Source organism: Lissotriton helveticus, chromosome 1_1 (genome assembly GCF_964261635.1).
Source record: "Lissotriton helveticus chromosome 1_1, aLisHel1.1, whole genome shotgun sequence".
NCBI lineage: Eukaryota > Metazoa > Chordata > Amphibia > Caudata > Salamandridae > Lissotriton > Lissotriton helveticus.
Window position 1 is genome coordinate 94,327,609 of NC_136057.1, and position 24,013 is coordinate 94,351,621.

General features: G+C 43.9%; 2 protein-coding genes across 2 annotated transcripts in view; both read left to right on the forward strand.

The window, feature by feature from the left end:
* LOC144758956 (uncharacterized) overlaps positions 1 to 6,439 on the forward strand; it is a 38,252-nt gene extending 31,813 nt beyond the window's left edge. Inside the window, exons 3-5 of the mRNA XM_078646459.1 lie at positions 4,285 to 5,121; positions 5,792 to 5,933; positions 6,325 to 6,439. Coding sequence (XP_078502585.1) covers positions 4,285 to 5,121; positions 5,792 to 5,933; positions 6,325 to 6,439 — 1,094 coding nt within the window. The remainder of the gene's footprint in view (positions 1 to 4,284; positions 5,122 to 5,791; positions 5,934 to 6,324) is intronic.
* The window catches only part of LOC144755990 (endogenous retrovirus group PABLB member 1 Env polyprotein-like), a 1,167,430-nt gene that overhangs the window by 285,456 nt on the left and 857,961 nt on the right, over positions 1 to 24,013 (forward strand). The window lies entirely within an intron of this gene.

The window sequence follows — 24,013 nt, forward strand, 5'->3', positions numbered from 1 at the left end:
CAAATGCAAATGCTTGATGAAAGGGTTTCAATGGTTTTGCTTTTGACTCGTGAGGGACATCTAGCAACGATTAGTGGAACTGCAGCTTGATGTAAGAATAATTTCAATGCTTTGCATTTGACTTGTGAGGGACATCTAGTAACAACTAGGTGAACTGCAGCTCTTTGTAGAATTATTTTGATATTGGATACTATAATATTCACTGCCCACTGCTAATCTCGTCCCATAATGCTTTGCAGGGCCTTTGGTTGGGATTGTTTTTTTGCCAATAACTGTGCTTAGGGTGGTCCTAAAATGAAGTTTGACTCTTCAGCCACGAGGACCAGGAGGTGTCGACGACAAACAGGAGCTGGATTCGAGCTGTCCCACAAGGTATTGGTGCCCGGATTTGACACAACAAGCCTTGGCAACAGCAACCCATGCAGGAAGAGAACAATGGCTTCGGAGTGGACCAACAGGGTCCAGGGGACTCACCAAGCTATGGAGAGTAAGGGCACGTCTGGAGCAACCAGGGAAGCCCAAAGAAAGTTACAGCTGCCTTCTCAGGGACCCACAAGTCAACGGACAGGGGATCGTGAAGGTACCTCGAGAGGAACCAAAAAATAGTCTTGGTTTACCGTCGTATCGCAACAATAAGTTGGTGGTTGTGAAGCACCGGTTTAGTTAGAATGTTAAACACTCTGAGAGCTACATCTTGTTAATGTTAGAACAAGAGGTGACACATAAAATTCACATTCTTCCTAATGTGCCTATGTATACGGCTCAAAAACACCAACTGGCTATAGTATGCCCCCTTAAAAAAACAAAATTTTTAAAAGTTGTCATGAAGACATATAACGATGTTAATGTTATCGCAAACTCAACATTAGAAAAATATAGAATTCCTGAGTCGTGCTACCACCTCAGCATTAGCATTCTTTTTTACCTTGTCCCACTCTTAAGAGAATCCTCCGCGATGCCACCATGTATCTTCGATGCCGAGTATGCTTGTGCGAAGAAATTTGCCAAACTAGTTTAAATACCGGAAGTGCAAACAGCGTGTTCACGTTGTTTGTGAATTCACTCCCTACTCTCATGGTGTAAACAGAGAGGAAGGACTTAGCGTTCTATTCTAACTTGGCGGCCATTCTAACTACACCTTACATTCACTAACTTATGGTTGCGATACGACGGTAAACTAAGACTATGACGCTCACAATAAGCTTCTTTGCACGTAGCATAAGAAGGCAGATTTTGGTAACTATGGCCCAAATATGCAGGTATTCATTACAAACAGTATACTGCATGGGTCTTCGTTGGCATGGCTTTTGGGTTAGGATACTTCTGTGGTATTGAATTTTAACGAGCCTACATATACTGCAAAAACTCACGATACCTTAGAACAGAAGTTGGCACGGAAACTGGAATACAAAAGACAAGTTTATTAAAACCCCATGGAGTGGTGGTACATTCCAACATCACCCTTCGGTAATGCGAGAAGTATCACCCCGAACCGAAGGCACATGGTGCTTTTATACCCATACAAGGGTTTGAAAAATAGGCGGTACACACATAGGAAGATTTCATGTACATATAAGGACATTTTGGAACACAGCCAGCATGTGGGAGGAGTTTGAAATTTTTGGTCAGTTGGGGTAACATTCTTCAACAGTGATCGATTAGAAACAGATGTGGTTTAATTGTGCATGCGCGAAGCTTGACCATGAGCCAAAGATAGCCTGTTGCTGGGCAGACCACGCAGTCAACTAACGAAGAGGTAGGACAAAGGGCATGACGACCACGAGGCAACGTGGACATTCAAAATGGAGGCCGGGAATACAAAATGGCCTCCGAAATGTGGTCAATATAAAGGCAAAAACACTCGTAGCTTCAGCAAATCATCACAGAGTTTGATGAGTGAGAAAAATGTCATCAAGTAATTCTAGGCTGCGTTCAGATGCTTGGATGAGGATAATCCCATTGTTATAAAGGGAGATGGTTGCCTCTGCTCGGCAAACAATAGAGGGAGTTACCGAGAGTCTGAGACCTTGGGGAGTTTTCGTGCATTCAGTGATCCGGAGCAGAGAGCAAAGGGCTTTCCTTCATTGTGCTGGTCTTTTAGTGTAGAAGATAAGGTCACATATGGTAGCTCCTTTATTTGTGCGTACATAGGGGATGGAAATAAGGGTTTCTGGGAGAAATTTGAGAAGCCTGTGTTTTCAGTTCTTGAATACGCTTTCAGATAGTTTATGGGGGAATATGATAGTGTAGTTTGGAGTCTAGTGATCTTTGAGAAAGGGAATCCATGACTAAGGGCTCCAGATTTCCAGAGTGGAAAGAGGGGAGGGACCGGAGTACTACATGCTCACGTGGGGGGAAGCTGAGGGGAGTGGAGGAGAAGGGGGGATGGTCAGATGAAGGAATGAAGGGATGGAGCAAATCATCGGGTGGCTGGAGGAAAGTTCCATGACACCGTTCTACAAAGACAGCCCATTAAACAGCAGCATCATAACAGAAGATATCCAGAGAGAAGTTGGTACTCTTTCTGTTTTGGGCTTCCCAGCGTTATTTGCATGAGATTTCTAGGTGGAAATCAGCAAATCCTGAAGAGAGTGCCCAGCTGCGAATATAAAAAAGGGAAGTTCAAATACATTAGGTCAAACTAGATTTTACAATTAGGAAGATAGAATCCTGATTAGAGGGATAGGGGGGATGAGATGAACAGTGGCCTAGGATGAAGTCTGGAATTAGTAAACAACATCATTCTAAGATGGCTGCCACCTTGGAAATATTTAGAAGCTATAGAACATGATAATCCTTCTTTCATGTTCATAAGAAGGACATGCTAAGTCCTATGTCAATATCTAGATTTCTAGAGGCGGCGCCATTTTAGATTGGGCAGGATCATTATATGGGGAGAGGGTCGATACATGATGCAGGGCCTACAAGGGCCAGATGGAGCCCCTTTACACCACATGGGCCCCAAACACAATCAGCGAACAAAAGGCCCCCGTAATCAGGTCTTGAGAAAACAGCGAGGGGAATCCTCCTGAATAAAAGTTAGTAGTGAATGAAACCAGTCACCTCCATGAACAATATGATTTGATGTATGGCAAAACATCCTGGTGTCCACCGTGCTGTCTTGCGTCTTCCTGATCCATCGCTTACTCCAAAAGCTGTTCTTGTTTTAACAAAACCTTGACCATATGTATCTACCCAAAGCTATAACTAGTATATGACTGCTGTGCGAGCCCACTTTTTTTAATAAGTTACTCTATGAACACCTTTGCTGAAATAAATAAGATTGTGGCATGTTCAAAGTAATTTTTATGTAAATATCTCTGTATGATTAAATATGTCTTAAATGTGTCTTCATTAGTTTCAACAATAGTAATAAATGTGATGCTTTTACAATCAATTAAAAATTGTATATGCACATTCCAGTATTTTCCATTTAAGTAATTTAAATTTCTTTACATCCGACAGAAAACAATCCTTGATTACACAAAATGCTCAAGAGTAATGAAGATAATACAGTAAATCTGCAAAAGCAAAGTCCGAAACATTGAGTTCCAGTATTCAGCAAAACATAAGTTCTGACAGAGGCAGCCGAACCTGAACATAAAACTGACAGATCCCGGAAGTACCGTCCAGGGCAAATTAGTGGTTCTACGAGTCTCAGCGGTGCACCTCCGTGCCTCAAGATGAAGAAATGACCTCTAGAAAATTAAGGCAACACTGATCAACCACTTCTTGTGTAAACATGTCCAATGCCAGCTCTGATCATGAGGTGGTTACAGCAGTGCTCTGCTTCCTAAAGTGATATCAGACCACCATTCAGTGCTGGAGGTGTATTGTAAACTCTTTCAGGCCATTCCATAGCAACCAGCGAAAATCACAGTTAACTGAAAGTTAAAAGAAATGGGGGTTCTTCTATATAAAACACAGAGTACTGTCCCAGTATCTCCCGACCAGAAGGACGATGGATCTTTACTCGCAAGCTGGCAGAGTCATTATCCTTTCTAAAGACACAATCAGCCACAAAGAAGCCTTACACGTGTTATGAGTGTGGCGAGTATTTGGTGACCTTTGCACTTTAAAGTTTATTCAGAAAGCAAACGAGCAAAATCCCACACACATACATGGAGTGTGAAAATAACACAAGTGCTTTATTGGTCATGTTGGCCCTTCAGACAGCACAGTCAAGAGTTATAGAAAAATGCATACCCGACTCAGGGACACTAACCAAGAAGGAAAAAACATATACTTGCAGTGAATGTGGAAGTAGTTTTATTTCCTCTTCAGGATTAATGTATCATCAAAAAACACACTCAGGTGAAAAACCATATCATTGCAGTGAAAGTGGAAGTAGTTTTAGGAAATCGGCAACATTAAGGAATCATCAGCGAACACACACAGGCGAAAAACCATTTAAGTGCAGTGAATGTGTTAAGAGCTTTAGTCGATTAACAGATTTAAAATGCCATCAGAGAAATCACACAGGGGAAAAACCATACAAGTGCAGTGAATGTGTGAAGAGCTTTTGTCAATCACACCTAAAACAGCATCAGAAAACACACACCGGGGAAAAACCATACCATTGCAGTGAATGTGGAAGTAGCTTTAGTGAATCTTCAACATTAAGGATTCATCAGCGAACACACACAGAGGAAAAACCATTTAAGTGCAGTGAATGTGTGAAGATCTTTAGTCGATTAACAGGCTTAAAATACCATCAGCAAATTCACACAGGGGAAAAACCATACAAGTGCAGTGAATGTATGAAGAGCTTTTTTCGATCATCACTCCTAAAACTCCATCAGAGAACACACACTGGAGAAAAACCATATCATTGCAGTGAATGTCTCAAGAGCTTTAGTCAATTATCAGTTCTAAAAATTCATCAGAGAACACACACAGGGGAAAAACCATATAATTGCAGTGAATGTGGAAGTAGCTTTAGTGAATTTTCAACATTAAGGAAACATCAGCGAACACACACAGGGGAAAAACCATTCAAGTGCAGTGAATGTGGAAGTAGTTTTAGGAATTCTACAACATTAAGGAATCATCAGCGAACACACACAGGGGAAAAAACATTTAAGTGCAGTGAATGTGTGAAGAGCTTTAGTCGATTAGCAGGCTTAAAATACCATCAGAGAAATCACACAGGGGAAAAAACCATACAAGTGCAGTGAATGTGTGAAGAGCTTTTGTCAATCATATCACCTAAAACAGCATCAGAAAACATACACCGGGGAAAAATCATACCACTGCAGTGAATGTGGAAGTAGCTTTAGTGAATCTTCAACATTAAGGAATCATCAGCGAACACACACTGGAGAAAAACCATTCAAGTGCAGTGAATGTGGAAGTGGTTTTAGGAATTCTACAACATTAAGGAATCATCAGCGAACACACACTGGGGAAAAGCCATTCAAGTGCAGTAAATGTGGGAAGAGCTTTAGTCAATCTGCACACCTAAAACAACATCATCGAACACACACTGGCGAAAAACCATATCATTGCAGTGAATGTCTGAAGGGCTTTAGTCAATTATCACACCTAAAACAGCATCAGAAAACACACTCTGGGGAAACCCATTTAAAGTGCAATGAATGTGGGAAGAGCTTTATATATTTATCACACCTAAAACTCCATCAGAGAACACACTGAAGAAAAAACATATCATTGCAATGAATGTCTGAAGAGCTTTAGTCAATTATCAGTCCTAAAAATTCATCTGAGAACACACACTGGAGAAAACCATACCATTGCAGTGAATGTGGAAGTAGTTTTAGTTCCTCTTCAGGATTAATGTATCATCAACAAACAAGCACAGGGGAAAAACCATATCATTGCAGTGAATGTGGTAGTAGTTTTAGGAATTCAGTAACATTAAGGAATCATCAGCGAACACACACACGGGGAAATACCATTCAAGTAGAGCGATTGTGGGAAGAGCTGTATATATTTACCAAGCTTAAAACAGCATCAGGGAACAGACACTGGGGGAAAACCATACCATTGCAGTGAATGTGTGAAGAGCTTTATTCAATTATCAGACCTTAAACACCATCAGAGAACACACCTGGCGAAAAACCATATAATTGCAGTGAACGTCTGAAGAGCTTTAATCAATTTTCAGATCTGAAATAACATCAGAGAACACACACAGGGGAAAACCCATATCATTGCAATGACTGTCTGAAGAGTTTTAGTCAATTATCACACCTAAAGAAAATCAGAAAACACACACGGGGAAAAAAACATATCATTGCAGTGAATGCAGAAGTAGTTTTAGTTCCTCTGCAGGATTAATGTATCATCAACAAACACACTCAGGGAAAAACCATATCATTGCAGTGAATGTCTGAAGAGCTTTTGTAAATTATCATACCTAAAGCGGCATCAGAAAACGCACACTGGGGAAAACCATACCATTGCAGTGAATGTGTGAAGAGATTTTGTCGCTAATCAGACCTACATAAACATTAGCGAACACACACAGGAGAAAAACCATACCATTGCAGTGAATGTGGAAGTAGTTTCAGTTCATCTTCAGGATTTATGTATCAACAAACACACACAGGGGAAAAACCATATCATTGCAGTGAATGTGGAAGTAGTTTTAGAAATTCAGTAACATTAAGGAATCATCAGCGAACACACACAGGGGAAAAACCATTCAAGTGCAGCGATTGTGGGAAGAGCTTTATATATTTACAAGCCTAAAACGGCATCAGAGAACACACACGGGGGGAAACCATTTAAGTGCAGTAAATGTATGAAGAGTTTTAGTGGGTTAACAGACTTACAATACCATCAGAGAAATCACACAGGGGATAAACCATACCAGTGTAGTAAATGTGTGAAGAGCTTTTGTCAATCATCACACCTAAAACAGCATCAGAAAACACACGCCGGGGAAAAACCATACCATTGCAGTGAATGTGGAAGTAGCTTTAGTGAATCTTCGACATTTAGGATTCATCAGCGAACACACACTGGGGAAAAACCATACCAGCTTTATTCAATTATCAGACCTTAACCGCATGCGCGCTAGCGGGTTTTCCCGCTGCGCGCTGAGATTTTAAAAAACGCGCGTTACCTGACAAAGCCAGCTCGTCATGCGCGTAGCGTAGGTAACACCCATGATGAGCTGGATTTGTCATGCGCGTCGAAGGGGTTAAACACCATCAGAGAACACACACTGGGGAAAAGCTTGCAGTGACTGTCTAAAGAGTTTTAGTCAATTATCACACCTAAAGAAAATCAGAGAACACACACAGGGGAAAAAAACATATAATTGCAATGAATGCGGAAGTAGTTTTAGTTCCTCTGCAGGATGAATGTTTCATCAACAAACACGCTCAGGGAAAAAACCATATCATTGCAGTGAATGTCTGAAGAGCTTTTGTAAATTATCGTACCTAATGCGGCATCAGAAAACACACACTGGGGAAACCCATTCCAGTGCAGTGATTGTGTGAAGAGATTTTGTCGCTTATCAGACCTACATAAACATCAGCGAACACAAACAGGAGAAAAACCATACCATTGCAGTGAATGTGTGAAGAGCTTCAGTCAATCTTCAAACCTACAAAGACATCAGCAAGCACACCACCATTACTGAACTCACATAGAAATAAACATAGAGCTGAATGAATTTGGTAATAATTTAATTACATCATCAATAATACTCACCCATCTGTAGGTGTGCACTGAAGCAAAAAAGTGCAGTTATTGTGAGATGAAGGAATTATAGAAACTGATAAAATTACATGCATACGGGACATTCAAATACTAGCTGATAAAAAGCAGGGGATAGAAGACTGAACTAGTAGGAAAGAAGAAAAATACATATATTTGAAAAATTATAAAAATGTCTTCTCCGCTATTGTTTATTTCCCTACAGCTAGGAAAAACATGAAATATCAGGAAACCCATTGGGAGACTAGCACAAAGTGGACTAAAAGTAAAGAAACATTGTTGGTTTTTATTCTGTAAGAGAGTTATAACGAAAGAAATCCAAGCACACCTGACCATGCTACCTGTAAAATCAACACCATGAACAATGCTTGGACTAACAAGGATATTTTCAGCTAATTCTGGAGATTAGTGATAAAACATATAAAACCAACAAACTCAAAATAATTTAACGAGCACAAAATGAAGATTCTTCAGAGCCTGTGGAAAAGTAAATTTTGCCATGTTATATGTGCCTACGTGTTCCCCATATTATGCTATATGTGCATGATCGATATGCATGTATTCCCCTCTGATCGATTAAAGACGCAATTACAGTTGTGTCCATCTCTAGTATGCCAGTTTCCAGTCCTCGTGAAAACAACGAATATTAGGCTTATGTAAACCTACGTTGCCACATTTTGCAGTGTGCACGTTAACTCATTGAATTGTCCCCGTTTCTAGGCCTCAAAAGGGCCCGGACACCAGATTCAGCTCCTGTCTCCTGAACCCTCTCCGAGGAGCGATACAGCCCCCACCTGCATCCCTGACCCTTCGCTTACTTCATGCCTCGCAGTGCCCGGCCCGGCCTGGCTCTGCCTCCCAGTCTGCCAAGAGTATGTTATATTTCTAGTTATCAGTCCAGCCCTCCTTCTCTGCATTCCTAAGTTACTGCATCGCATCAATAGTTTCCGTCATGGTCTAGCCTTTATGTCTCCATGTAAGAGAAATACTGTATTAATATTCATAGAATATTCCTCGTACACGCAATACATGTAGAATTATGCATGCATCAGTCCTAATGTCTAGTAGCCTTTGCCCTGATAACTTTTGGATTCTATCAATATGTACTCCAAACACCAGATACCAGATATGCCTTAGGTACATGTCGCTCTGACACTCCAGACTTTAGTCTCCTCTTCTAGCGCAGAAGTCATAGCCCCCAGTTCTCCCTGGTAACACGTCATTGCCCGTTTGCGCGCACCACTAGGTTAGAGGTCCCAGCTGCTCAGGTAGCCCCCTCCATGTTTCCGCCCCATTTATGACACTTCTGTTACGTTTACATCACATGTCTATGTATACGCCCTGTATACGCCTTCTTGTTACATCATTTTGCCCTTATCTTTCGCGACTGCTACGAGTCACGCCTACTGCTACGCCTACTGTATTGAATGTAATGTATTTGTTTAAGTATATATACTGTGCACCCATATTAAAAGTTGCCAATTAGCTACCCAGTTTCCCTTGTCCCTTCCCTGGCAGCTGCCATCCCGTACTATTGCAGGCTGTCCTGTTCCTGTCCTTTATGCCTGATTAAAGCCTGTAGACTCAAGATACCTCGAATCCTGACTCTTATTTATTGAGCTATCTGTTTCATTCACTGTATTAAAAAATAGAACCGGTAATTAATTATTTATTTACCACATAATGGCGCCCGAACAGGGACTTGCCCTTTCCCCACGCGCCGGCGAAGCCACGCAGGCCCCCTGATCCTCTGCAGCCGTGACGGAACTCTACTGCGCACCGGCAGATATTTCTGCTTCAAGTATCCCTCAGGTCCACGGAGGAGACGGAGGTTGCGGTCCAGCATCCAGACGAGGCGGTAAGGAATGCGGCGAGTCCCGACCAGAGCCCAAGCCGAGAGTCCAAGGTCCGAGGTATCCGGAGGCCCACCTGTAACTGAAGTCCGAAGTTCGTAGTCCGTCGTCGTAGCAGTCCAGTCCAGTCCGAGGCCTTCCGTTCTTGCTGCCCGGTGAGTACCGTTGCTGGGGTAGTATCTAGACAGGGTCAATTCCTTTGTCTCTGGTCCATGGGTTTGGGTACACAGATCCAACACGAAGTGTTCACCTAGGTGGACGCGGGTCCTGACGTGTCTCTTTATGGGACCGGTAAGTTTCGCGCTGTTTTAGCAGTGCATCTAGTCATTCTAGTAAGTTCTGTTCTCGAGAAATTCATGTGTTCTGTCCAAACTGTTATTCTAAATGTTATTCCATGTGTTTTCAATGTCGTGGTATGAGTGATTTGTTTTTCCAGTTATTATTGTGTTTATCGTGTATTGTATTGTGTCCAGATTCCAGCCTAGACAATGCCTCTATTCTCGAAATTACGTCAGTTAAAAACCAGAAAAGGGTTATTAGAGGAAGCAGTTCCTGTCCCGCCTAGGGACAGTCCAGGTCATTTTATGTATCATAAGCATGGCTTAAGTGCCATATTATATCTAGACTTATGGGTGGATTACACCAAGGAATTAGAAGAGAAATATAGATGGCCCGTATCAGGTACGTGGGATGCCGAGTGCATCATGCGAGTAGAAGAAGCATTATGGAAAAAGAAATCCAGACAGTCCCAGAAAGATGCCATCGAGTTATGGCGCAAAGAATCTCATAAAAGAACCGAAAAAGAGATCAGAAAAACAGAATTAAGTAGGGAATCCTCAGAAAGAGCCCAAGAAAGGGAATTAATCGAAGTAGGTGAACAAGTTAAAGCAGAACAATCAGACCGACAGAGAAATGCCCTTATTAAGGGTATGTATCCTCTTCTTGCCGAGGGCTTGCCAAAAGCAACCCCGGAAGCACCATGTAATTTTCCGCCGCCATTAGTTCCGACTAAGCTACGTCACAAACCGACCGCAGCTGATATATTTCTCTCGTCCTATTTGGACGACACAGTCCCAGCCTATGCTAATCCTGTTCCGCCTGCTCCTGTAAATAATGTAATTCCTGTTCCTCCAGCCACCGGGGCACCCGTTGCAGCACCTGTTACGGCACCCCCGGTCCAGCCTACAGTACATGTACCCGCCACATCAGTCACTTTGCCCGCACGTACAATGCCTGTCGACGATTCCAGTTTAGGAGCCACGGGGGGTAGTTCTCCTGGAACCCCGCCTCAACACAGACGTCTGACGCTACTTGAACTACATGAACGAGCGTTACAGCGTTCGCCCAAATTTCAGTCCGTTGCAGATATCAAGCGAGCCCTTACCGAATGCCGTTATGATCCAGTCCCAGGCGATGATGATATGGTCCTGTATTCATTGCGTGTAAGACGGGTGACCGAATATTTGGACACCCTGCCGAATATGAAAGGATATCTAGACAGAATATATCGTTTTATCCGTACCGGAGTAGATCCAGAAAGTATTGGCGACGCCATGGTTCAAAGAAAAGTCGAGACTCAGCTCATGCTTTTAAAGTTTCTAATTAATTGTTTAATAAGAGAACAAGATTATCCGGATAAAGATCCGGAAGAAATGAAAGTCCTGACCAGGTGGAGTGACCATATAGCCGAGGGAAGACACAAGACACAGAACTGTATAGAGAGTATGTACAAGAAAATCCGTAGGGAAATAATAAAGTTACACGAGAAACGAGAAGCAGCACAAGTAACCGAGAAAGAAGACGACTCTGATAATGAAGAACTAGACGACGAGAATCCCTCCAGAATAGCGTATGTAGGTAGAACTAGACTTCCCGACCGACATTCACGCCTAGATCACAAGAAAGTTTTCCCTCCTCCAGCACCAGAACAAGGTTCTCTTGAGCAAGTATTCCAAGCTACCGATCACATTCTGAAATCACGAATCGGTTATAGTGAACTTAGTACCATGCATGAACAAGAACTAGCCCGATCAGCAGTCCGGTGGACTACTGATTCTACCACTTTTCCAGACGAAATAGTGGCACAAATGTTTCTGAAACTGCCCCCAGCCGAGCAGCGACTGGTGGGTATGTATATGATCCAGCACCTCATTACACTGTATGAGGGACAGCATTCTGATCCAGGTCCGCTACATGATGTATTGAACGAGTTACTCCAGTATAGATGGAGAGGTCTAGGTACTGATTTAATTAGTATCATTCTAGAACAGCGCCACAAATATCGAACGTTTCTGAATCCGCATTTTGTTCATGTCTCACCTCCAGAAAGTAAATCATTTTACATAGATAGACAGCATCCGTTACGAGAAGTACACCCAGTTAGAGGAACGGGTGGTGAACTAGAACGAGTATTTGTTTACACCCCTATCACAAAGATGGAACTCTTAGAGATGAAAAAGTTAATTCCTTGTCACGACAAAGATCCAGCAGGGTTCCATCGAGAATTAAAAGACATGCTCCGTATGGGAGAATACACGTATCCTGATATCATTAAAATGTTAAAGGTCCTGTTGCCCGTAGGGGTATATGAAAAACTCAAGGAAAAAGAATGGGAGGTGGGAGAGAAAAAGATAGATTGGACAGCTCTAGAAGCTGAAGATAATTCACGAGTATCAGGTACCGGTCTTGGGGGTAAAGTTAAAGAATTGCCCGAGTTATTGATACAAGTTTTGCCAAGATTACTAGCCACGAAAAAGGAAGATTGGGATGCAATCTCAGCTTGTAAACAGAAACAAGATGAAGACACTAGTGATTTTTATTCTAGATTTGAAAAATGTTTTATTATTAACAGTGGTCTGAAAACAAGTAGTGAATCGTACCCTCATCTTTTTGTTACCAAACTGGTCGAGAATTCAAGTCCACAAGTTAAAAATCGAGTATTGAAAGTCGAAAGTAGTTGGCAAGCTAATACTCCGTCACAGATGTTACAAATGCTCCAGTATCACCAGAACAGAATCAGGGAAGAGCAGGAACACGAAAGAAGACGTATGAAAGACACGAAGATGAAAGTATTAGTTGCACAATCTGTTCCACAAGACAGTCAGAAGAGGGGTCCGAATCAAGCCAGTCATCCTGCAGCTCCCGTTAAAGGGACTTGCAATTACTGTAAACAGCCAGGTCATTTTATAAACGAGTGTGCAGTTCTGAAACACAACATAGCTACTGGTAAGACTAAAGAGAGACCACGTCCGCCTAGACAAGAACAAGTTTCACAGACTTCTCAGCCACCACAGAATGCACAACAGACAGTCACGGTACCGCAGCCTATATCTGCAACACAACACGTTACACAGCAGATGTACCAGTACGCACAGTCAGAGTATCCAGATTATCAGCCATATTCATGAAACAGCCTAGAGAGGGAAGTAGGCTTGCCTCTCATCGAGATACCTGTAGATCAAGAGGGTCCCTATGTGCACAGTCAAGTATTAGGGAAAGACAGAAAGTTTTTGATTGATACAGGGGCAAGTAGGACTACCATCAGTCATGACGAGGTTCCAGGGGCTCCGCTCTCAGGCTCTAAAAATGTTTCCCTTGGATTTTCAGGAAAGCCAATTGTTAATGAAATTTCGAAACCAGTTACTCTAGAAGTTGGTCCATTGTCCCGAACTACTGATTTGTTACTCACAAAGTCTTGTCCAGAAAATTTGTTAGGCATTAAGACATTGAAAGAATTAGGAGCAGTTATTTGCTGCTCCCCAGAAGGGGTCCGATTGTTTCTGAGAGACTTTAAAGGTCATTATGTATTACGTGATTTTGATCCGAGATTATTGAATGTACCACAGCATTTATGGGCGCAAGCTCCAACTGATGTAGGTTGTATGCATATCACACCCCATCGTGTGACTCTCAAACAAGGTGTAGTTTTGCCACGAATCAGACAGTACAAATTGCCACCTGAGGCTGTAGCAGCCTTATCCAAAATTATTGACGAACTTATTGCTCAAGGAGTGGTTGTAGAAACTGACTCCAATGTATGTAATTCTCCTATCATTCCAGTTCTGAAACGTACTGATCCAAATGCACCTCCAGTATATCGATTAGTGATTGACCTTCGGGAGCTTAATAAATGTATTATACCCCAGTATCCAGTAGTCCCAGATATTTCATCCCTTTTGACAGCCATTGATTCTGAGGCTACGTTCTTCACAGTTATCGATCTCAAGAATGCATTTTTCAGTGTCCCCATTCATCCAGACAGCCAGTACCTTTTCGGTTTTTGTTTAAATGGAAGGAGCTATAAATTCACGCGAGCTCCTCAAGGTTTTACAGAAAGTCCTAGCATTTACAGTCAAGCACTTAAGAGACAACTAGACAATATTCACATGCCAACTGACACTGCCCTGCTCCAGTATGTCGATGATCTACTGATCACAGCCCGTTCTGAACGTGACTGCAAGCGTGCGTCACTTACAGTTCTGTATTTTCTGGCCGAGCAGAGGCACAAGGTGTCCCCTTCCAAATTACAATTCTGTGTCCAGCAAGTGGTATACTTGGGACACTTACTGTCCAAGTGGGGTAGGCAGTTGACACCAGACCGTATCCAGTTAATAGCGAGTCTTCCACAGCCCAAGACACAGAAGGAGGTACGAGCTTTTATCGGCCTCACTTCTTACTGCAGACAATGGATTCCTCAGTATGCATTTCTAGCCAAGCCACTGATACAGTTAACGACACAGGAGGCAGCCGTATCGACTGTCCTCCCTTGGACCCAGGAACATACACTTGTATTCAATGAATTAAAGAAAGCCTTATGTCAAGCACCTGTTCTAGCGACACCAAACTACAGTAAGCCTTTTACACTTTTTGTTACAGAACGTGATGGTACTGCATTATCTGTTCTCACACAAGATCAAGCAGGACAATACAAGCCCTGTGCTTATTTTTCTAGCACATTAGATCCAGTAGCCCAGGCTCTGCCTGCATGCCTCAAGTCAGTTGCAGCCACAGCTCTAGCTATCAGACAAAGTGATTCCATAGTGTTAGGACACTCCCTGACAGTACAAGTTCCACACTCCGTGGAAGTTCTTTTAAACCGAACACAGACTCAACACTTGACAATTGCACGTTTAACAGGTTATGAACTGACACTGTTCCAGCCACACATAGAAATCAGACGCTGCAACATTCTAAATCCTGCTACACTGTTACCGTCAGTTACTTCAAATCCTGCCACACATGACTGTGTGGAAGTTGTTAACACCATGACAAAGCCAAGACAAGACTTGACAGACATTGCATTGCCTGATCCCGACCTGACGCTTTATGTGGATGGTTCATGTATGAGGACAAGTATAGGAGAACTAGTAGCCGCGTATGCAGTGACTACTGACACTGAAGTTATAGAGACACATCGTATTGACACCCTGTCTGCTCAAGCAGCGGAGCTAGTAGCTCTGACTCAAGCCTGCATACGTGCTAAGAACCTGAAAGTAAACATATATACAGATTCACGTTACGCATTCGGAGTTGTACACGACTTTGGAGTGCTCTGGCAGGAGAGAGGTTTCATGACTTCTCATGGAACCAAGATTCAGCATGGTCTCCTCATTCAAGCTCTGTTAGATGCAATACATTTACCGACAGCTATCGCTATCATGAAGTGCAAAGCACATACGAAAATCACTGACATCATTTCTCAAGGTAACGATCTAGCAGATCGAACAGCCAAGCTTACAGCTCAGACTCCAGACATTCCAGTTAACACGACACAGACACTCACTCCAGATCAGACTACTTGTATGACAGTTAAGGACCCTACATAAGATGTCATAGACATACAGTTACATGCTACTCCTGAAGAAATAAAGAAATGGTCCGAACAAGGAGGGGTCCAGACAGATCAAGGATGGTTGACGAAGGGAAAAGCCACATGGTTTCTCCCGACTCTATGGTTCAAGTCATTATTAATACCGCACATAGTCCAGCACATCTAGGAGAAAAAGCTATGTTAGACAGTATTCAGAACCTTTGGTTCAACAAGCATTTACGAGCTGCAGCCAAGCAGAAAGTCCGTACCTGTATGATATGTTGTCAGTTCAATCCAGGTAAAAGTGTCCCGGTGGAACAAGGCGGATTCCAACCTCCTGACCACCCTTTTGAAGTCCTCCAGATGGATTATATTCAGATGGAGAGATGTCGAGGTTTCAAGTATGTCCTCGTAGTTGTATGCGCTTTATCCAGGTGGACAGAAGCATATCCGGTTCCAGATTATACAGCCGCGACCACTGCCAGGCAGTTGGTTCGTGAGTTCTTTCCCCGCTATGGACTCCCTAGGGTCGTGTATTCAGATAACGGCCAGCCATTCTCATCTGAGCTCATGAAACATGTTTCCCTTCTGTTAGGGTACCAGTGGAAGTTCCATTGTGTGCGCCATCCTGAAGCAGCCGGTCTCGTAGAGAGACATAATCAGACTTTGAAAATCCGCATTGCAAAAGTATGTAGAGAAAAAGGTGTAGACTGGCTAGTAGCTCTGCCAGTTGCTCTGTTCTATATGAGGATGGTTGCACATTCCAGATCAGGTCTGTCCCCGTATGAGGTCGTATTCGGCCGCCCCCCAAACATGTGGGGTACACCTAGACCCCGCAGTATTACAGATGTTTCCAGTAATATGCTGACAGATTACCTAGCTTCCTTGATGTCTGCCCTACACTCTTGTCGTTCACAGGTTGCCGCCGCATTTCCAGACAACACCGAGGTGAAACCGCATGAAGTCGTTCCTGGTGAACATGTTTTGGTCCGCAATTTTGATCGTTCAGGTCCGCTGGAGCCCCGTTGGAAGGAGCCTCGCATGGTATTGCTAACAACAAGGACCGCCGTCAAACTTGAAGGCAGGAAGGGGTGGGTCCACCTGAGCCATATAAAGAAGTTCCATGGATTACGAGAAAAGACTTTTGTTAAGGACTGCCTTATTCCTAAAGACTGCCTAAAAACAGACTCTGAACTCAAGCCTCCCCTGTTAGAGAAAACTCCGCAGCAGGAGTATAAAGAGAAACTCCGGTCTAGTAAAATAAGTCAGCCAGTTTAATTGTCTAAGTCCCTCTCGGGTGAAATGGTTAGACAGGTTCCTGACATGTATGAGATAGACCCACACAGTGAGAGAGTTAGTCAAAACTCTAAAAGATGTATTATCGTTCTATTTTTCTTGTTATTTTTGAGTCTTATGGTTACCTGCACAAGTTATGCTTTACATTTATGTTTTCCAATTTCACATGTACATATGTTTTCTAATGCTACAATAGAGCACACATTTAGTGATCTGCCTCCTCACGAGGTATCCTATCGTCTTGCTATGCGCAATAACACATTCATTCGAATGTTACACTATTCACACCAGACCAGCAATGCCACTAATTGTTGGGTGTGTGGTCGACTCCCCCCTTTCCAGACACCGAAGGGAGTTCTGCCACTCTTTCCTTATCCGTTTTCACATAATGGTTCGTGTGGAGCATGGTCCACGTTAACGTCATCCTCCAATGATATGTCCCTTCTGAATAGAACATGTTTTCCAGACAAGCAGGGTCTCTCCCATAGAACAGGGATAGATCTAGAAAATGAAGTATATGATTTAGGTAATTATTCTTCGAATTTTATGGTCCTGAATGTTCAGTCTGATACTACTCCAGATCTGCCTGCTATTTCAGTACTACCAGTCAAAGGCGAATTATGTGTCAGAAAACATGGTTCCGCACATGTAGGACATAGTGATAGTACTACTACTGTCAAGTATAGTGACAGTGGGAAATCTATTTTCAAAGCCTCACGTCATTCTTATTTTGTTTGTGGTCAGACCGCATATGTTCGTCTGCCCCTCGATTGGGATGGAACATGTTACATTGCCTTCCTACTGCCACCAGTTTTTCTAGCCCCATCCGATTATCACAGAAACACACATCTAGTACACGTCAGTCCTAGAAGGGAGATCGAGTCCCCAATTGTCGATCAAACTGAAACTACTCTAGAACAGTATCAAGACTTCAACAAAGGTTTCTTTTTCTTTATAGGACCTATCCAGAATAGTAAGTTAATACGTAGGTTAACCAGAACCCTTGAAGCTGTAGTGAATGAGACTACTTCTGCTCTAGGTAACTTAACTGAAGAGCAATCTGCTATGAGATTTGTCGTGCTCCAAAATCGTCTCGTTCTTGACGTCATCCTGGCCGATAGAGGAGGAGCATGTAGAGTCATCGGATCTAGTTGCTGCATTTTCATTCCTAATAACGCGCCGTCTGTTTATTCAGCTATAACCAGACTTCATAAAATTGCCCATCAGTTACACCAGAATCCAGGCACCTGGACATGGTCCGGTTGGCTCTGGAGTATTATATCTGCCTGGGGATGGAAAGTATTGTCATTCCTAGGTATTGCAGTAATGATCATATTCAGTTGCTGCCTCTGTATACAATGTGGCCCTGCGATTTGCGGCATGTGCGCTACCTCTTGTATTCCTAGTCCTAAATCCCGTTCCAAGACAAATCGAGACGAGCAAATGATGCTATATGAAATGATAGATGGTATCATGAATATTGATGTTTCCTGATGGAAACGTAGGGCACAAGGAGGGAATGTGGAAAAGTAAATTTTGCCATGTTATATGTGCCTACGTGTTCCCCATATTATGCTATATGTGCATGATCGATATGCATGTATTCCCCTCTGATCGATTAAAGACGCAATTACAGTTGTGTCCATCTCTAGTATGCCAGTTTCCAGTCCTCGTGAAAACAACGAATATTAGGCTTATGTAAACCTACGTTGCCACATTTTGCAGTGTGCACGTTAACTCATTGAATTGTCCCCGTTTCTAGGCCTCAAAAGGGCCCGGACACCAGATTCAGCTCCTGTCTCCTGAACCCTCTCCGAGGAGCGATACAGCCCCCACCTGCATCCCTGACCCTTCGCTTACTTCATGCCTCGCAGTGCCCAGCCCGGCCTGGCTCTGCCTCCCAGTCTGCCAAGAGTATGTTATGTTTCTAGTTATCAGTCCAGCCCTCCTTCTCTGCATTCCTAAGTTACTGCATCGCATCAATAGTTTCCGTCATGGTCTAGCCTTTATGTCTCCATGTAAGAGAAATACTGTATTAATATTCATAGAATATTCCTCGTACACGCAATACATGTAGAATTATGCATGCATCAGTCCTAATGTCTAGTAGCCTTTGCCCTGATAACTTTTGGATTCTATCAATATGTACTCCAAACACCAGATACCAGATATGCCTTAGGTACATGTCGCTCTGACACTCCAGACTTTAGTCTCCTCTTCTAGCGCAGAAGTCATAGCCCCCAGTTCTCCCTGGTAACACGTCATTGCCCGTTTGCGCGCACCACTAGGTTAGAGGTCCCAGCTGCTCAGGTAGCCCCCTCCATGTTTCCGCCCCATTTATGACACTTCTGTTACGTTTACATCACATGTCTATGTATACGCCCTGTATACGCCTTCTTGTTACATCATTTTGCCCTTATCTTTCGCGACTGCTACGAGTCACGCCTACTGCTACGCCTACTGTATTAAATGTAATGTATTTGTTTAAGTATATATACTGTGCACCCATATTAAAAGTTGCCAATTAGCTACCCAGTTTCCATTGTCCCTTCCCTGGCAGCTGCCATCCCGTACTATTGCAGGCTGTCCTGTTCCTGTCCTTTATGCCTGATTAAAGCCTGTAGACTCAAGATACCTCGAATCCTGACTCTTATTTATTGAGCTATCTGTTTCATTCACTGTATTAAAAAATAGAACCGGTAATTAATTATTTATTTACCACAAGCCTGCTGTGGTTTTGATCATTTTATGCATCATTAATGGTTCTGTGACAGTGGCCAAGAACTGTGTAGAAAAGCAGGAGTGAAAGCAGGAGAATGTGAGCTGCAGCTCTCTGGGTTAACCCTCGCAGTGCTGACATTTACCTCTGAAGCAGGAGAATGTGAGCATCAGCTCTCCGGGTTAACCCTTGCAGTGCTGACATTTACCTCTGAAGCTCTGATGTAGAACAAATGATGATCATTTCCATCATCATTACATCAAATCCGAGGAGACAGAGAAGTTGAAACATTTAAGACCTGATTTAGATCTCGACGGATGGGTTACTCCATCACAATTGTGACAGATATCCCATCCGTCGAAATATGAATTCCATTATATCCAGCAGGATTCATATTTAAGCGGACGGGATATTCATCACCGTTGTGATGGAGTAACCCGTCCGCCGAGATCTAAATCAGGCCCCTGGTTATTAACAGGTTTCTGAAAGCTAGAGCAGCAGCTGTGTGACAGCCAGGCCGAGCACACTTCAGAAGAGTGCAGGATCAATAATGAAGGTCACGGAGCTGCAGCTGTGTGATAGCCAGGCCGAGCACAAGGAGTCTGTTCAGCAGATACAAATTAATAATGAAACTCTCCGACCCTGGCCGAGCACACTTCAGAAGAGAGCCGGATCAATAATGAAGGCCACGGAGCTGCAGCTGTGTGATAGCCAGGCCGCGTACCTCACTTCAGAAGAGTGCAGGATCAATAATGAAGGCCACGGAGCTGCAGCTGTGTGATTGCCAGGCCGCGTACCTCACTTCAGAAGAGGGCAGGATCAATAATGAAGGCCACGGAGCTGCAGCTGTGTGATTGCCAGGCCGAGCACAAGGAGTCTGTTCAGCAGATACAAATTAATAATGAAACTCTCCGACCCACATGCTGTGTGATAGCCAGGCCGAGCACACAGCTTCACTTCAGAAGAGTGCAGGATCAATAATGAAGGCCACGGAGCCGCAGCTGTGTGATTGCCAGGCCGAGCACAAGGAGTCTGTTCAGCAGATACAAATTAATAATGAAACTCTCCGACCCACATGCTGTGTGATAGCCAGGGTGAGCACGCGGCTTCTCTTCAGGAGAGTGAAGAATCATTTATAAATGTCAATGAGCCGCATGTTGTGTGATAGCAGGTTGAGCACAAGAGTTTTCTGCAGAACAGTACGGGCTCATTAACAAAAGTCACAGAGCCTCACACTGTTTGATAGCCAGGCAAAATCACCATTTTACATTCTTGGACGACAATTTCTAGATGGCTAATGGAGCAAAATTTTGAAATGATTGTTCCACAAAAGAAATGAAAAAAAAGATTGATTGCACAAAAATAATATATAGCTAGAACCAATCACGATGCTATAAAATGTACACAATAATTACTAGCTTTTACATGTTAAAAAGAAATGCATGTTTTTTTATATGTATTAGAATAAAAAAATGATTTGTATTTTTGGCATTTGACTGCTGATTGTAAAGAAATGAGATTGCTCCCCTAAACTCAAGATAAGGGAGTCTGGCACAGGAGGCATTAGAAGGGCGTCCTGTCTCGACAGTGTGACTGCTGTCAGCAGGGAGTATGGCAGATGTGGCATTAGAAGGAGGTCCTGGCTCGACAGTGTGACTGCTGTCAGCAGGGAGTCTGGCAGAGGTGGCGTTAGAAGGGGGTCCTGTCTAGACAGTGTGACTGCTGTCAGCAGGTAGTCTGGCACAGGTGGCATTAGAAGGGGGTCCTGTCTCAACAGTGTGACTGCTGTCAGCAGGGAGTCTGGCAGAGGTGGCGTTAGAAGGGGTCCTGTCTAGACAGTGTGACTGCTGTCAGCAGGGAGTCTGGCAGAGGTGGCATTAGAAGGGGGTCATGTCTCTACAGTGTGACTGCTGTCAGCAGGGAGTCTGGCAGAGGTGGCATTAGAAGGGGGTCCTGTCTCAACAGTGTGACTCCTGTCAGCAGGGAGTCTGGCACAGGTGGCATCAAAAGGGGGACCTGTCTTGACAGTGTGACTGCTGTCAGCAGGGAGTCTGGCACAGGTGGCATTAGAAGGGGGTCCTGTCTAGACAGTGTGACTGCTGTCAGCAGGTAGTCTGGCAGAGGTGACATTTGAAGGGGGTCCTGTCTCGACAGTGTGACTGCTGTGAGCAGGTAGTCTGGCAGAGGTGGCATTAGAAGGGGGTCCTGTCTCAACAGTGTGACTGCTGTCAGCAGGCAGTCTGGCAGAGGTGGCATTATAAGGGGGTCCTCACTCAACAGCATGCCTGCTGTCAGCAAGTAGTCTGGCAGAGGTGGCATTAGAAGGGGGTCCTCTCTCAACAGTGTGACTGCTCTGTCAGCAGAGAGTCTGGCAGAGGTGGCATTAGACGGGAATTCCTGTCTCGACAGTGTGACTGCTGTCAGCAGGGAGTCTGACACAGGTGGCATTAGAAGGGCTGGCCTGTCTCGACACTGTGACAGCTGTCAGCAGGGAGTCTGTCAGAGGTGGCATTAGAGGGGGGTCCTATCTCGACAATGTGACCGCTGTAAGCAGGGAGTCTGGCAGAGGTGCCATTAGAAGGAGGTCCTATCTCGACAGTGTGACTGCTGTCAGCTTGGAGTCTGGCAGAGGTAGCATTAGAAGGGGGTACTGTCTCGATAGTGTGACTCCTGTCAGCAGGGAGTCTGGCACAGGTGGCCTCAAAAAGGGGTCCTGTCTCGACAATGTGACCGCTGTAAGCAGGGAGTCTGGCAGAGGTGGCATTAGAAGGAGGTCCTATCTCGACAGTGTGACTGCTGTCAGCAAGTAGTCTGGCAGAGGTGGCATTAGAAGGGGGTCCTCTCTCGACAGTGTGACTGCTGTGAGCAGGTAGTCTGGCAGAGGTGGCATTAGAAGGGGGTCCTGTCTCGACAGTGTGACTGCTGTCAGCAGGTAGTCTGGCAGAGGTGGCATTAGAAGGGGTCCTCACTCAACAGCGTGACTGCTGTCAGCAAGTAGTCTGGCAGAGGTGGCATTAGAAGGGGGTCCTCTCTCAACAGTGTGACTGCTCTGTCAGCAGAGGGTCTGGCAGAGGTGGCATTAGAAGGGGGTCCTGCCTCGACAGTGTGACTGCTGTCAGCAGGTGGTCTGGCAGAGGTGGCATTAGAAGGGGGTCTTGTCTCGTCAGTGTGACTGCTGTCAGCATGGAGTCTGGCAGAGGTGGCGTTAGAGGGGGGTTCCTGTCTCGACAGTGTGACTGCTGTCAGCAGGGAGTCTGACACAGGTGGTATTAGAAGGGCTGGCCTGTCTCGACACTGTGACTGCTGTCAGCAGGGAGTCTGTCAGAGGTGGCATTAGAGGGGGGGTCCTGTCTCGACAGTGTGACTGCTGTCAGCAGGGAGTCTGGCAGAGGTGGCATTAGAAGGGGGTCCTACCTCGACAGTGTGACTGCTGTAAGCAGGGAGTCTGGCAGAGGTGGCATTAGAAGGGGTCCTATCTTGTCAGTGTGACTGCTGTCAGCAGGTAGTCTGGCAGAGGTGGCGTTCGAAGGGGGTCCTGTCTCGACAGTGAGACTTCTCTCAGAATAGCTCTGCTTTTGGCGTTCACATGACTGACAAGGTTTCTTTGAGATGGGACTAGCTCTCTAAAGAGAAGTGCTACTTGTGATACAAAGACCTGGGCTTCACTTCAGTCATTTTTGTCCAACCAATGTATCATTTCTTAGGAAAGTTAAAAATATGTCTGTGGCTTGGCACTCCCCTTGTTAACAATTCATAAAAATGCCATAAAATGTTCACTACTTGTAAGTATTCTGCTACAAGAGATATGTAGACATAGATTTGTCATATATCATAGTCTCATTTAGTCCAACTTTATATACTGGGTGTTAGATCTAGACCACTGTATCTGTGATGGACGTGGAATAAAGGAGTCGAGTACAAAGAGTTTCTCAGAAAGCTGTGAGTACCTTCGAAGGGTAAACAGTTATAAAGCTAAGATTATTTAAGTGTTGGCTTTTTGTCGAAATCCTTATGCCACAATCATATCCAGAATGTCGGTCTTCCTATGTCCAGGACTAACCGAGTGTTTTAAGTTTTTTTTCAGTATGGAAGGAAGGCTGTTCCTTAAAGCCCCTGTAAGAACATACAGTGCTAAAGTTCGAGCAAAAGCAATCTACGGAGCCCTCCGCTGGTGTTACTGAGCAGCACCTGCTTGAGCTGTTGTCGTATGTAATTTGTAAAAGAGAATTCTGTGGGTTCCTCTGGGGAATAATAATTCCATTGTCCTATGGAAGCTTAACTTTAAATGTATAATTGACTATAATGGAACTGAAAGCCCTCCTGGACTGTGCCAAGATAGGGATAAGTGAGTAGTCTGTACTGATGATTGTCTTTTTTACCTAATGAGCTCGAGTGTGGATGATTGGCACAAGGATCGCTGTCATCACACAGTTTATCCAGCTCAAATCTGTGTATGGAATTGTGTTAAAATGTCCTCATTTTGTGCATATATTCACTCCAGTACTTCTAAAGCCAGGACACCATATCTAAAAATTCATACATTTGAATATTATTACTAGAGTGAGGCCGAGTCATTTGTAAATTTTAGAGAACCAAAACATTTGACACAAATAATTGTGATATGAAATTGATTGTATTTGGTTC